This window comes from Biomphalaria glabrata, chromosome 8, assembly GCF_947242115.1.
Source record: "Biomphalaria glabrata chromosome 8, xgBioGlab47.1, whole genome shotgun sequence".
Taxonomy (NCBI): domain Eukaryota; kingdom Metazoa; phylum Mollusca; class Gastropoda; family Planorbidae; genus Biomphalaria; species Biomphalaria glabrata.
This window is the reverse complement of record NC_074718.1, coordinates 39,347,053-39,362,279: the sequence shown is the minus strand read 5'-3', so window position 1 is coordinate 39,362,279 and position 15,227 is coordinate 39,347,053. Positions and strand designations below refer to the sequence as shown.

At 33.8% G+C, this 15,227-nt stretch overlaps 1 protein-coding gene across 1 annotated transcript in view; it reads left to right on the top strand.

Moving 5' to 3' along the window:
- The first annotated feature begins 292 nt into the window (after positions 1–292).
- LOC106076285 (eukaryotic translation initiation factor 5B-like) overlaps positions 293–15,227 on the top strand; it is a 60,669-nt gene continuing 45,734 nt past the window's right edge. The window contains exons 1-10 of the mRNA XM_056037318.1: positions 293–501; positions 4,037–4,165; positions 4,694–4,796; positions 5,330–5,422; positions 6,227–6,826; positions 7,381–7,561; positions 7,884–7,975; positions 8,183–8,299; positions 8,479–8,629; positions 9,058–9,138. Coding sequence (XP_055893293.1) covers positions 458–501; positions 4,037–4,165; positions 4,694–4,796; positions 5,330–5,422; positions 6,227–6,826; positions 7,381–7,561; positions 7,884–7,975; positions 8,183–8,299; positions 8,479–8,629; positions 9,058–9,138 — 1,591 coding nt within the window. The 5' untranslated portion in view covers positions 293–457. The remainder of the gene's footprint in view (positions 502–4,036; positions 4,166–4,693; positions 4,797–5,329; positions 5,423–6,226; positions 6,827–7,380; positions 7,562–7,883; positions 7,976–8,182; positions 8,300–8,478; positions 8,630–9,057; positions 9,139–15,227) is intronic.

Below are 15,227 nucleotides of genomic sequence, written 5' to 3'. Positions count from 1 at the left end.
TGCAAATATATCCTACTGTTTTTCTAATAAGTGAGCCTTATTTAGTATCTGAACTAATCACTAACATTTTTTATACTGTTCATATTTTATTATATTTAAAAAGCATTAAATTATCATAATTATATTTCAAATTTAAAAGAACACTTAAGATCTGTCATTATAAACTTAAGAAATAACTGAAGTAGAAAGTTCTTTGCATGAAATTTTGAGATTTAAATTTTTTATCATCATATCATGATTTTTTTTTTTGTTAACACATTTTTTTGCATGCTTTTATCATTTGTATAACGATTAAAAGTTGACAGCTTCTCTGCATGCGCATCATTGGCGATATAAGTTAAATTATACTATTGTTCAATATTGTAGATTGAATTGAAAAATTAAACATTTTTTCTTTATTTAACATCTCCACTGAACTTATCAACACGCCGAAGACTCTTAAGTATTTATTAATGATATGGGTAAACCCAAGAAAGGGGCCAAAGGCCACGACGAAGACATGTAAGTCTTAAAGGCTTAGGCTTAGCCAGGCCCACTGAGTGTGACTGTGAGTGTGACTTGTTCTGAGTTGTTGTCTGTTTCTAGTAAAGTAAAAGTGACAAAAGTCGTCTAAATTAAAGCCTCAGCCTGGCTTACTTCTGACTTAGATCTAGTTAATCTAGTAACTAATCTAGATAACATATTCTTCTAGAATCTAGAGACAATCTAGTCAATCTAGAGTCTAGATTAGATTTTAAAATCTATCTGAATAATGATTATGATATAATCTTATAATCTGATAAATTAATCATAAATCTATAGTCTATAGAATAATTATAGATATTAGATATAATTCTAATTAAATCTAATTTATAATTAAATTATACTATCATAGTTAAACTATCATGTCTATATTTAGTTGTTTTTTTTTTAGAGATAATAGATGAGATCTATTCAATTATCATTCTATTCTATCTACTCTACCTAATAAAGGCTAAAGGTCTACAGTTACTCTCTACCCTAGTTTTTTAGGATCTATTTCAGTATGAGTATCTCAAGTCCAAGTAACTGAATTCTGACTTCTGAATCTAGAGTTTAGATCTATCATCTAGAGTCTAGATCTACTAGAATAATTAGATTACTGAAATTAGTGACAAAAAATTTGACAGTGTCTATGAACTATGACTATTCAGATCTAGATCTAACTAATGATTAACGAGTCTAATGTCTAAAGTCTAATCATGATATATAATAATCATAAATAATGTCACTAATGAGATTCATCTAGAATCTAGATCTAAATCCTCAACATTTTAAGTAAAGCCACGCTAAAAGAAACTAAAGGCTAAAGTAAAAACAACAAATTTTACTTTAACTTTACAACTTAACTGACTTTGACTTTACTAATCTAGATCAAGTAGATCTAACTAGAGAGGTTTAGATCTAGTATCTAGACCTTGTCCTAAGCCTAAGACCAAGGACGGGAAAGAAGCTAATGTCACTCCCCTGTTTAGAAAAGGAGAAAATTCTGATTCAGGGAACTACAGACCAGTATCACTAGTATCATATGTAAAATATTAGAACACAAATAATATTAATATGATTATGAAGCAACATCATTTAAAATCACTTTGATTAGATAAACATTAACATAATGTCCTCACTCCATACCAACATGGCATTAGGCATTAGGAAATATGCGTCATGAGTCATGTGACACTCATCTAATAGGATTAATGGGATTAATTGATGATTTTCAAAGTGATTAGATAATACTAATAGTGAGAATATAGACACAATGCACTGATGATTTTTATTAGATTTTTCTAAGCCTTAGTTATTCGTTCACCACCATAGCCTGCTTAAAAAACTAAAATACTTTGGCATAAATGTCTTATTGCCTCAAATGGATTCAGGATTTTCTAATAGGAAGAGAACAAACTGTAATAATTAATGGCTCCAAATCAACACCAATAATAGTAAACTAAGGTGTACCTTATCTTTTATCGTATTAAATACAGATGTTACTTAAAAAAAGAACAGTCTTTGGCCCACTACTGTTTGTAATTTATTTATAGATGATCTGCCAAATTGCATTAGTTATGATTATTTCAGGAACAAAAGTCAGATTATAAAATGTAAAGATGATTGCATGATATATATAGAACAATATTTTGGTTTTCTATAGTTATGTTTTGTTTGGTGTAATGAACAAATTGTACGACAAATTTCTTTATGGATAATAAAGGTTATTATTATTATTATTATTATAAAAACAATACAAGATACTTAAATTTTACAAAAAGAGAATTATTACAAAAATGGGAATCATATTGGAGAAAAATGCCAGTTATTAAGAGTAGCAAAAAAGCTAAAACACATAAAAACTACTTACTTTATTCATGGTAAACCAGTCACACAGATTAAAAACTTAAAATATCTAGGTGTAATAATAAATAAAAAGTTACCATGGAATCCCCATCGCAATGACATGAGACAATCAAACAAAGGGACAATATATCAAAATCAAGGACCACGAATTTGAAAATGTCCAAACTTTTAAATATCTAGGAAGTACAATTGATTTAAAAAATGACCTACAAAAAGAAATAAAGGAAAAAATAGAAGGAGGCAACAGAGCATTTTTTTAGCACCCATCATTTACTTAAGAGCAAAATAATAAGGAAAACCAAGAAAATAATATACAAAATCATAATAAGACCAGCAGCAATGTATGCAAGTGAGACCTGGACACTGACAAAGACATCTCAAAATATACTAAATACTTGGGAATGAAAAATTCTTAGGGAAATCTATGGTGCTATACAGGATAAAACAGGGTGCATGACACACACTAACCATGCGATATATCAGTTGTATGAAGACCCACCAATATTGACCGAAATAAAAAAGAACAGACTACGTTGGGCAGGTCACCTTGAAAGAATGTCTGATAACAGAGGAGCGAAAATTTTATACAGGCAGGCAACCCAAATGCGATGGATTGATAATGTGGAGGCAGATCTGCAACAGCTTGGGGTTAGGGCGTGGAGACGAAAGGCCCAGGAGAGATCTGAATGGAAGGATGTGTTAAAGCAGGCCAGAGCCCTCCATGGGCTGTAGCGCCACTGGGATGGATGATGATGGAATCCCCATATTGATGAAATTATTAAAAAATCAATAGGGCGCTGCCACGACGACCACGTCTAAGGTTGTGACATCATGACCTGTGATGTAGCAACAAGTTATTGGTTGCAACTTCACATCAGTGTTCAGGCCTTCTATCATGATAGGTCTCGATTTACCACCTTCTAGAGTCTAGATGCAGTAATAGTGAAATACTTGAATTAGCGTCATTACACTCTAAAGGCTCTATTCTAAGAGACGTGATGCTCAATGCATTATGATATACATCTTAAAAATAATTTAAATGACTATCTTTCATTGACCCCTTAGGGCACTGATTAGTCATGCACCTTGGTGCAATGAACCCCTTCATGCCAACCTGCTAGGCCACTGATCTAGAATTCTTATCGATAGTAATAGTTAATATAAAATGTATTACTAGCATGACTTCAAAATCACAGTAGACTAGCAGATCTTGATGAGGAATTATATTTATAGATTATTAGCTATATCTAAATATCGATTCTATTTATAATTCTTACTAGATTACCAAATTTAGATTTTGATTTAAGAAATGTTTACATATTTCTCTTTAATAATGAATGACAAGTCTCTTATCTAGGTGCTGAGACTTATATCATATGTCCATATGACATACATAGTTAACAGTCATATAAATTATAAAAAATTGTAGGTTTGATATGCCTATTGTCATTATGAATTTAAAAAAAATGTTTACTTGCTGTATAAACATTTATGTTTGATCTGTTTTTATTTATTATACTATACTTAGTATACTAATAAATAGACCCTTCAGATAACAGACTTTTAGTAGACATGAAAATTGCATAGTACCATTATAAAATAGAAAACAAAATTCCAACCACACCTAATTTAACCTTGTATGATGATTTATTTCACTGTCAATTAGTGAGGATAATGAGGAGGTTAAAACCCAACAGATGGAAAAAAAATCAACCCAAGAACCCAGTTCTAATGTCGCAGGAAAAAAGGACAAGAAAAAGAAAAAGGGGAAAACTCGTGACGATGATGACGATTGGTAATTTATTTCTAATATACTTAGAATATTTGTAAAAATAAATAAATAAATTTGTCATTAAAACTTATCAAAACCAGGACAAATGGTATATTTTGTGCTATGTAAGGTATTTTTAAAATGTTATTTTTTTTATTAAGAGTATTTTTTGGGAGGCTGTTTCCTAGAAGCCATGCAGGAGATTCAAAGTAAACTTTACTAAATTTTGGATTGGATTTTTATGTGGCTAAGCGATTATAAAAGGGAAAGGAATTATTGGTGGCTTCTATTTAAATATATATATATGCTGTTATTCATTCATAAATCTTGAACTTAAAGCAACTATTATTATTATTTTAATTGTCTATATTTGTTGAAGATAAAATTAAAGCAATCAGTTCCAGATCATTATGTCATTTGCCATTTTTTTGTGATAAGTGGCTGTAGGCAGTAATAACAGCATTATAAATTGTAAAATTATCTTCTCAAGTGATATATCCTAAGAGGACTCAGACTTATAACTAAATAGCTTATAATTTCTTTTCATTACAGGGAAATTGAAAAAGAGCTTAAAGCACTTTCACTTGAGGCAAATGGGGGAGCTTTGGAAGAGGATGAAGATGATGCCCCTGCACCTGTTGTGAGCAAAAAGAAGGTACCAGAATTAAGACATTGTAGAACTTGTCATTTATTTAGTTTAATTTAAGTTTGGCAATCGGTTTATTTGGTTCTCCAAAATAATAAAATTGTATGAGACTTACAACTTTGAAGACACAGTATAGTAAATATTAATCTGGATAAGTTGACAGTCATGGGAAGTTTTAGTGCTTCATTGAAATTGAAAAATAATTATTCCCAGCACAAGTTAAGGAAGAACTGGGTTAAAAAAATTTTTTTTTCATTGGTTCTAAGTTAGGAAATTGGTCAGTAAGAATTCCAGTCATGGATTATACAAATTTAATTGATACCACACAGTGGCCATGAATAGTCTCAAAATATAATTTTCAGTAGTTGCCTTATTTTAAAAAATCTACTTATTTCATTACATTACTATTATTTTAAAGATATACTGCTTGTGGTTATCACTTGGAAAAGTGTTTCAGGCCTTTACGAAATTCTTTTGACAAGCACACTCTGTCCTTTAATTTATATTGTTTATCAGTTCTTGTTCCTCTTGGTTTACTTTAGGATAAAAAGAAGACTAAAGGAATCTCAGCATTTCAACTGTTGGAGGGCTTGGGCGACTCAGACACAGCTGACAAAAGTGACAAAGCCAGTGATGTAAGAATAAGAGCAGCTTTATAAACCTTAATTAACTCTTTCTCTCCTAATAGACAATACCATCATTGATTTTACCCCACTCTGCAGCCTAATTGACGATATTATCGTCAATGCTTAAAATGTCAGTAGTTTTGTTTTCTTTCCTCCCAAAATCTTTTAAATTGCTTATAATTTAATTTTGAATAATCTCTTTGGAAAAAATACAGATTTGTTTACATTTTCTTTGTATTTTTACCAAAAACAATTTTTTTAAAGAGTAGGGGCTAAATAAAAGGCTCCATTTTAAAAAATTTTAAATATTAGATTGCTTTATATAAAAAAAAAAATAGCAACGCATTGTAGTCAAAGCTAAGCATTAGGAATAGTGTTATACTAGTCAACCGGCGGCATAGCATACGCCGCTATTTTGCAGGGCCGGTCTTAGGCCACTGCAACCTATGTGACCGAAGGATCCGCACTTTCATGGAAGCACTAATTCAAGGTGTATGTGTAAAATAGCAAAGCATTTCATTTGTGCATTATAATTAACTAGTCGACCCACGGGGTAGCATACACAGCTATTTTGCAGGGCTTAGGCCTTTGCAACCTATGTGACAGCAGTGGGACCTGCGCTAATTCTAGGTGTAAATTATTAAATTAAAGCATTTTATAACTGCTGCTTCCTGATTTACCAGGAGCTCCTGGAAATTTTCTGAAATTGCAAAATATACGAAAAAGTCTATATATATAGATTATATAGATTATAATTACTTTTATATTTGTATATTATATATTTATTTACTATATCTAATGAATTTTTTTAAGGATGAAAAGGACAGTATTGTTATTGAAACTGTGGTACCAGAAACTAACAAATCGAAAAAGAAAGAAAAAAACAAAAAGAAAGAAAAACCTACAAGTGTTCAGGATCAAGATATTGAGGCCATTATGGCTAGCCTAGAGAAGAAACCACCAGAGAAAAAAAAAGGAAAGAAATCTAAAAAGAATGAGGAGGAGGAAGATACGCCTGAACCTGCTTCTCATTTGGAACAAAAAGAAGTAGCTAAAGTTGAGCCCAAAGTAGTCACAATTGATGACTATGACAATGAAGAATATGACCGGAAAAAAAATAAAAAAGGAAAAAAGGGAAAGGTTGAAGAGGTGGAACAGGAAGTGAATGAGGTACCTAAAACAGAGCCCAAAGTGGTGACAATGGATGATTATGATGATGAAGAAGAAGACCACAAAAAGAAAAAGAAAGGGAAAAAAGGTAAAGATGCAGAAAAGGAAGAAAACAATAAAGCCGATGACAAGAAAGATGATGGTGACGAGGAGGATGATGTGGACGAGGATGGTGGTACAGTGAAAACTGCTGCACAGAAGAGAAAAGAAAAGAAAGAAAGAGAAAAACAAAAGAAATTGCTGGTTAGTAAAGCAGATTAAATATTTTTTTAATGGATTTTATCTAACTCATGTTTTACGACTGCAAGGTTTCTGAAAGTTTTTTTTTTTTAATTTCAGTTAAATTTCTAAATAAAACGAAATCAAACTTAAAATATTTATTAAATAGATTTGTCTAATCAAATGTGCTGTTCTTGTAAGATTTATTAAATAGATTTGTCTAATCAAATGTGCTGTTCTTGTAAGATTTATTAAATAGATTTGTCTAATCAAATGTGCTGTTCTTGTAAGATTTATTAAATAGATTTGTCTAATCAAATGTGCTGTTCTTGTAAGAATAGATCACCAAGTCTTTGAAGACCTTAAACTAATACACTAATTCTCTAAATTTTGCTACTATTCATTTCAGAGATATGCCAAAAACATTGGTAAAACTTTCAATAAACAAATATATTTTCTTCATTGAATACTTCTGTTGTTTATGTAGTTTCCTGAAATGCAACAATGTTCACAGAATTAGGATAGTTTTGGATACTTACTGTCACATTTATATTTGCTTTACATAACCAAAATAACAGGAGAAGCAAAAACAGAAAAAGGGAAAGAAGGAGGAAGGAGAAGTCCCCAAAAGTGAGGGGACTACTCAAAGTGCAGCTGGGACAAAACATGAAGAGCCAGAAGCTGTGGCAGCTTCTGCAGTAGCGCCAGATGCTTCGGAAAGTAAAGAAAGCACTCCAGATAATGAGGGGGACAAAGAAGGTAACTCTCTAATTTAAAACTGATTTGGCTTCAGATTTTCATTTAAGTCCTTGCATTTAAAGGAATTTTTAAATATTAAGTAAACTACATAACTTGTGTATATGTGTAATAAAATGTTTTCCTATGTATACATAGAATAAAATGTTTTCATAATTCTTTATTTTTTAATGTTTATTTTTTTAATAAGATTAGTTATAATTTATTTTTGGTTTTGGTAGCTAAACTATACGTTTAGAATATCCAGGGTTTTCCCCCATTTCATTGTTTTTCTTTACACTCCCCCCCTCCCCCCCCCCCCCCCCCCCCGGCAAAAAAAATTTAGAAAATACAAAAGATGGAAAAAAGAAAAAGAAAGTTGCCAAGAAGGGAGCAAAGGAAGAGAAAGAGAAAGAGGGTGCAAAGCCTAGTAAAAAGGTAAGCCTTGGACAGTCATTTGATATGAGAAAAGTGTTACTTGCTTTTGTTTTAGCTCAAAATGTTTTCTAGATTTTATTTAGAGATGCAAATAATGTCCACTAAACTTTCTCCAATACTTTATTTCTGTATTCTGCAAAATGTCCACTATATTTATTCTGTATACTGCAAAATCATGTCCACCATATTTATTCCTGTATACTGCAGCTTGCCCTGATTAAAGAGCATCTGAAAAAGATTCAGGAAGAAGAACAAAAAGCCAAAGAAGAGGCAGAAAGATTGAGGCTATTGGAAGAAGAGAGAATTCGTAAATTAGAAGAAGAGGTAAGCTCTTGTTCATTTCACGATGAAACACACTTCCACTTACATATTGGCTTATCCCCATAGCTGATCTAAAAATAACTTCTCTTTTTAGATGTTTGTGCTCTTATTTCTGTCACACTTTTATGCTCATTAAGCTTATAATAGTATGATGAAGAAATAGTTTTCATTTTGACTGGCAGAAACGTCTGGAAGAGGAGAGAAGGTTAAAGAAAAAATTGAAGAAGAAAGAGAGAGAAGAGAGATTAAAAAAAGAAGGAAAGTTTCTGACAGAGAAACAGAAACAAGATAAGAGGAGACTGGAACAAATGTTGGAGTCTATGAAAGGAACAGGTTAGATACCACAGTCAGATTGAGCCATGAATGAGATATTTTCATTTTTATTGTCTTCTCTATGTCAACTAAATTTCAATGATTTAAAAAACTGAAAAGCTTTTTTTTTAAATGTTTAAGCAAAATATAATATGAGGTGTTAAGAGTTTTTTTTTTTTTTTAATAATGATTTGAAAAAGCTTTAAAAATATAAAATATCATTTATATGTTTTGTTCAAAATGCCAGTGTTTCAGCACAGGTACAAATATTTTTATCTATTTTCCCAATGCTCTTATCGAAGGGGTGTGGTGGTGGCCAAACATAGTGCATATCTTTGTGAAATTTATTTTTACCATTAGTGAGACAACATAATAGCCACAATGTTTTTGTCTGGCGTCTTCTTTAAGGTTTTAGACTATTGGTTTTTTTTTATTCTTAATCTGTGAAGGTGCTGAGCTGCCCCCCAAAGAAGAAGCTCCTGATGTGCCAAAAAAGAGACCAATTTATCAGAAAAAGAAAAAAACACAAGGTATGATTGTTCATTTTAATATAAGCATAATCAGTTTTTATGATCAGTTATAATATTCATCATATGTATATATATTGTCATCAGTTTAAAAAATATCAGTTAATTCTTCTTCTTCATCGTTCTCATTGTTATGTTGGAGTGTTCATATGACTAGACCAATACATGAGATGAACTGCGCAGTGGTTTCCAAATCAGGGAGCTCTCCATATAGTTTTCTTTCTATTGGGGCCTCTTGGTAGAGAGAGCAGTTTTGGAGGACGTGGTCGGCATTTTCTGGTGATACTCCACATGGGCAGATTTCACTGGTTCCAATTTTGAGCTTCCGGAACATGTGTTGTCGCATTCTGTTGTGTCCGGTCCTGAGTCGAAAGATTAGACGTTGGTCTTGTCGGGTGTTACGTGCGCATCTTAGTGTGAATGTGAAATGGTGCAATTGCGTGTTGAAAGAAGGGAAGACCGAAATGGAGGACTATGAACAAGGAAGTGTTTTCAGTGTTAATAAAGATTAAAGTATTTATAAACTGTGATTTGTCGTTTACATGTCTAAAGAGTCTCATCGAATATGAAAACGTAACAAGTGGCGCCCAACGCAAAGGTAAAACCTACGTAGTCCTTTATACACAGTTGATCTCCTGTCAACAGACAGTAGAGATATCATATTATATAGTCTAGATCTAGTGACAGGATACTATTCAATTTGATTAATATTATTAGAAAATGGCGGACAAGGCTGAGGTTGCAGCGTTGAAAGAAGAGGGAAGGTTGTTGGAGCTGGAAGGGGCAGAACTAAGAAAGTACGTACAAGAAAGGTTGATGGAGAGGGAGAGATTAGCAATGGAAAGAGAAAAAGAAAAGGAGAGATTAGCGATGGAAAGAGAAAAAGAAAAGGAGAGATTAGACATGGAGGACAAAAGAGAAAGAGAAAAAGAAAAGGAAAGATTAGACAAGGAGGACAAAAGAGAAAGAGAAAAGATAGCCATTGAAAAGGAGAAGAAAAACGAATTAGTCGCCATTGAAAGAGAAAGATTAGCGTTTGAAAAAGAGACAGCAGAGAAAAAGTTAAAAACAGACCAAGGAAAAGAGAATGATAAAAGAAAGAGTGACTCTACAGGGAATAAACTGGCAAAATATAAAGGTTTGATATTCAACGAAGACAAAATGGACATAGACATTTTTTTGAAGAAGTTCGAAATAGAAATGAGAGAATTGGAATACCCTGAAGACAAATGGACATTCTTATTGTCGAGATCATTTACAGCGGAGGTGCCCTCAAAAATATGTATGAACCAGGGTAACTACAGCATTGTGAAAGAACAACTACTTCGAACTTTCGGGAAAACAGAAGCTTTCTATCGCCAACAGTTTGTTAATTGTGAGATAGAACCAGAGGATGACCCGCAGACCTTCCTGGACAAAATGAGCAGCCATTTCGATAACTGGATAGAAACTGCTGAGGTAGAAAAAACCTTTGACAGTCTTAAGACATTTCTCATGCTGGACAAAGTGATGTATGAGTGTCAGGAGGAATTAAAAATATTTCTGTTGGAGAGGAAACCGAAATCCATAGAAGACATAGTAAGACTGATAAGGGTTTATAAAGTGGCTCATCCCGAGAAGAAATTATCTAGAGGCAGTGATATAGAAGAAATAGTTGCCTTTAACAGAACATGGGAGACACAGAATAACTCTCACAGAACAAGGGAGACACAGGATAGACAGTATAGAAGTGGTAAATATGAAAGACAAAATGATAGCCGCAACGGAAGATATCAAGGAAACAGACAGGAAAGAAAGGACTGGGAGAAAGGTAGAATAGAGCAAGGCTTATCATTGTCATCTGATACTGGAACATTGGAGATTTTTCAGACATTCGTAGGGAACAAGGCAGCCAAGACCATCAGGGATACAGGGAGCACTATTATTGGAGTGAATAAGGATTTAGTGGAAGACCATGAATATACAGGCGAATCTAGGAAGTGTGTTATGTTTAATGGGAATATTGTACAATTACCGATTGCTAAAGTTAGTATAGACACACCGTATTTTAAGGGGACAGTGGAAGCTTGTGTTGTAGATCAGGGTGAGATAGATTTAATTATTGGGAATATTCATGGGGTGAAAATATGTTCAGTAAGGGAGATTGAGAATTGGAAGAAATATTATGGGATAAAGTTTACGCGAGGTAGAAATGGGGATGTGGAAGAAGACATAAGATCTCATACATCAGATGACATGGGTAGCAGAGAGCACGAGAAGAAAGAATTAACAGATAAGGTAGCAAGCAATGCAATAGGAATGGGTCCAAATCAAAGTAAAGTAAGGCAATCAGTGGTACAGGGAAAGCGATTTAAACCCACATATAGACGTACAAGTCCATACATCTTATGCTTTAATTGTGGGAGAAGGGGGCATATTAGAAGACAGTGTCAACAGTTAATTAGAATTAAGGAATCAAGGTACAATAGGGGAGAGGCGTATACGAGAAAAGAGAGGGATATTAGCAGCCTAGAAAACAGTACAGCTAGATCATTCGGTAGTAGGATCCCAATGGGACATCATTGCAAAGGAGGGAAGCGGAAAGGATGGCATGTCAATAATGTTAGAATTATATAGATATGATTAGAAAAGGTAGGACTGATGGACACTAATTATTGTTCTATTCTACAATGAATAAATATATGTGTAATGAAGTAAATATTGTTGTTACATATACATATAGGTTAAGGATACTACATTATAGAAGTTTGTAAAGGCTACATAGGAAATGTAAAAGAGTATAAATACCGGAAAGTAGATACGTAGATGTTGCACAATGTATTTAATTATGTATGGTTCTGTTGGATTATAATTATTCTATTAAAATTACATTTGTAAGAAAATTATCGAAATGATATGGTAGAAATACATAAAAAGAAACGTCAAGACTGGAATTATTATATAGGCCTGATGATACTAAGACGTAAATAGCATTGGATTAAAGCTATGGTAGCCTATGAGGAGTGTTGTTAGTTATAAACTGGGTCATGTTGTTGAGGCTACAATATACATGGAGCAAGATAGACCTTGTTTGTTAACTATTTGATTGCGACTGGAATGATGGTGTTTGTACAGGCATAAAATTATGAGTGGGGAGTTGTATTAATAGAAATATGATTACTTATAGATATATGTTAACAGAAGTGGTTTCAATTGCTCATAATAACAGTTATTATTGTGATGAATATAATTGTTATTCCATGTTGGAATTGTATTGGTATTAACATGACATTGTGTTTGATTTTGTGTAATTATTACATTATGGTTTTATATGTTACCGATTTGTTTTAACTTGGAATAGTCTGATAATATATTCAGTGATTTGTATTTTGGACGTTCGATGTGCATCGAACTTGTTAAACAGGGGGGGTGTTACGTGCGCATCTTAGTGTGAATGTGAAATGGTGCAATTGCGTGTTGAAAGAAGGGAAGACCGAAATGGAGGACTATGAACAAGGAAGTGTTTTCAGTGTTAATAAAGATTAAAGTATTTATAAACTGTGATTTGTCGTTTACATGTCTAAAGAGTCTCATCGAATATGAAAACGTAACATCAGGATAGCTTATAGTAAGCATCATCTTTCTTGTGATTTGGATGGGAGCTCGTCCATTTCTCATTTATTTTATCTACAATTAATTTCTTCATTTCTTCTGGATAGAGTGCAGAGTTTACTTGTGAGTTTGTTCTCCCACTCTTGGCGAGTGTGTCAGCCTTCTCATTTCCTGCTAGTTGTATGTGAGCTGGTATCCATTGAATAACAGTTTTTTTGCTGTTGTGGTTGAGCTTTGTGAGTGCTGTTCTGAGGTTTTTAATATAAGGGGAATCAGAGTTTTGCAGGCTTTGGAGGGTTGTTTTTGCGTCTGTTAGAAAGACAATCTGACTGTGAGGGGAACTTGGATGATTTGCTAGCATGGTAGCAGCTAGTGCTAGTGCTTCCCTTTCTGCTCTGTGACTGTCAGAGAGCTCTCCAGTTGCAAAGGATTTTTCTAGTTTTCCTCCATCTGGCCATTCGATAAGTATTCCAGCTCCTCCATTAGTGGTGGCTTTATGGGATGAGCCATCCGTGTAAACTCTGATCCACTGATTGCTAGGGTAATTGGTATGTAGAAAACAGTTCACTATTTCCTCGAGCTCTGTTGGTCTGTAATCAGATTTTCTTTTTATGTTTTCAATATGGTCCCTTATAGTAGGAAGAGGGCTTTCGTCCCAGGGTGGAGATTCATTATAGTGTATTGAGGATTCCAGAGTAATTTTTTCAAGTTGGTGTTTCTTTTTTAGGTTTAGAGATTCCTGTATGAAATTGGTCCTTTTGAGACGTTTTTTTGTGCCAGTTTTGTGGATTTTTGTTCTGAGTGGGTGCCTCTCCAAGGTTTCCAATTTAGTGAATTGGGAAAGGATTTTTATTTCTCTTCTTTCATCCAGAGAGATCAGGGCAGCGGTTTCCTCCATAGCTCTTATGGGTGTTGTTTTGATTGCTCCTGTCATTATCCTTAGACCAATATTTTGAACCTTGTCTATTTTTCTTAGGTTGGTTTGGGCTGCTGAGCCCCATGCTGTGGCACCATATTCTAGTACAGGTCTTACATAACTGGTATAGGTCTTTTTCAGGATGTTGTGATTAGCTCCCCAATCTGTGCCAGCTAATTTTTTCAAGAGGGATAGTCTCTGGATGCCTTTGCTCTGTGTTTTATCTATTTGGTTTTTCCAGGTTAGTCTCGGGTCATAGGTGACTCCAAGATAAGTAGGGCTGTCATTTTTTTCTAAAGCTTCCTTATCTAATGTTAATTTTATTGTTTGTTGTTTTGTTGACAGTGAGAATATGGTATATGTTGTCTTTTTTGTGTTAATGGACATGCCCCAGTCTTTGGACCAATTATTGAGTTTATCAAGAGCATCTTGTAATCGAAATTTCGATGTTCCTACATATTCTTCTGTGCTAATTAAGGCAAGGTCATCTGCATACATGCTGCTCTTAACTTTTTTGGGTAGGTTTTGATTTAGATCGTTTATGAATATTAGGAAAAGTGTTGGGGATAGGACTCCTCCTTGTGGGACACCATTTTTTATACCCACTGTGTGGCTTCTTTGTCCTTGCATGCAAACTAAGGCTTTTCTATTATTTAGGTATTCCTTTATCCAGTTGTACATTCTGTGGGATATGTGATGCTGGATTAGCTTGAGCAAGAGACCTTGTTCCCAGACTTTGTCAAATGCTTTTTCTAAGTCAACCCACACAATTGTTGTTGGTTTCTTTTCTTGAAAGCCGTCTTCTATTTCTTGTGTGGTAAAGGCAATTTGATCTTCTGTTGATCTGCCTTTTCTAAAGCCAGCCTGGGCTTCAGTGAGTAGGTTATTTGACTCAAGGATCCATGTCAGCCTTCTATTTATCACTCTTTCCATCAGTTTGCAAGTACAGCTAGTGAGGCTGATGGGACGGTAACTATCCAGTTTATTTCTTGGCTTGCCGTGCTTTAGTATAGGGATCATAATGGCTTTTTTCCAGATGTTTGGAATTCTGCCAGATTTCCAGCTAGCATTGAATAATTGTAGCAGTTTTCTTTTGGCTTGAGGACCCAAGTGAAGAAGCATGTCATTTGATATTTTGTCTGGGCCCGGGGCTTGTTTTGGTTTGAGGACTTTTAGGGATTCATCTAGTTCCTTCATTTTAAGATTAGTGGTCATTCCCAAGGAGTAAGCTGGATTGTTTTCTTTAAATTTATCTTGGATTTCTGAGTTTACATCTTTATTTCTACTTTCATTAATTTGTATTTGTCCTACGCTTTGGAAAAACTTAATGAATTCATTTGCTGCTTCTTGGCCTTTCAGGGGTTTGTTGTCCTTTTCTATTACTATAGAAGTTGTTCTGTTTTCTTCCTGGTTGAGACATTTGGCTATACGCCAGAGTTTGTGGCCATCTCTATCTACGTTGAGTTGTTCTGTTTTTTCATGCCAACTTTTCCTCATGGCGGAAAGGTAATTTTTCCTGAAAACTGCGTTAGCTGCTTTTAGATTTATGTTATTTTCTATACAAGGGTTATTTTCTACTGTGTTT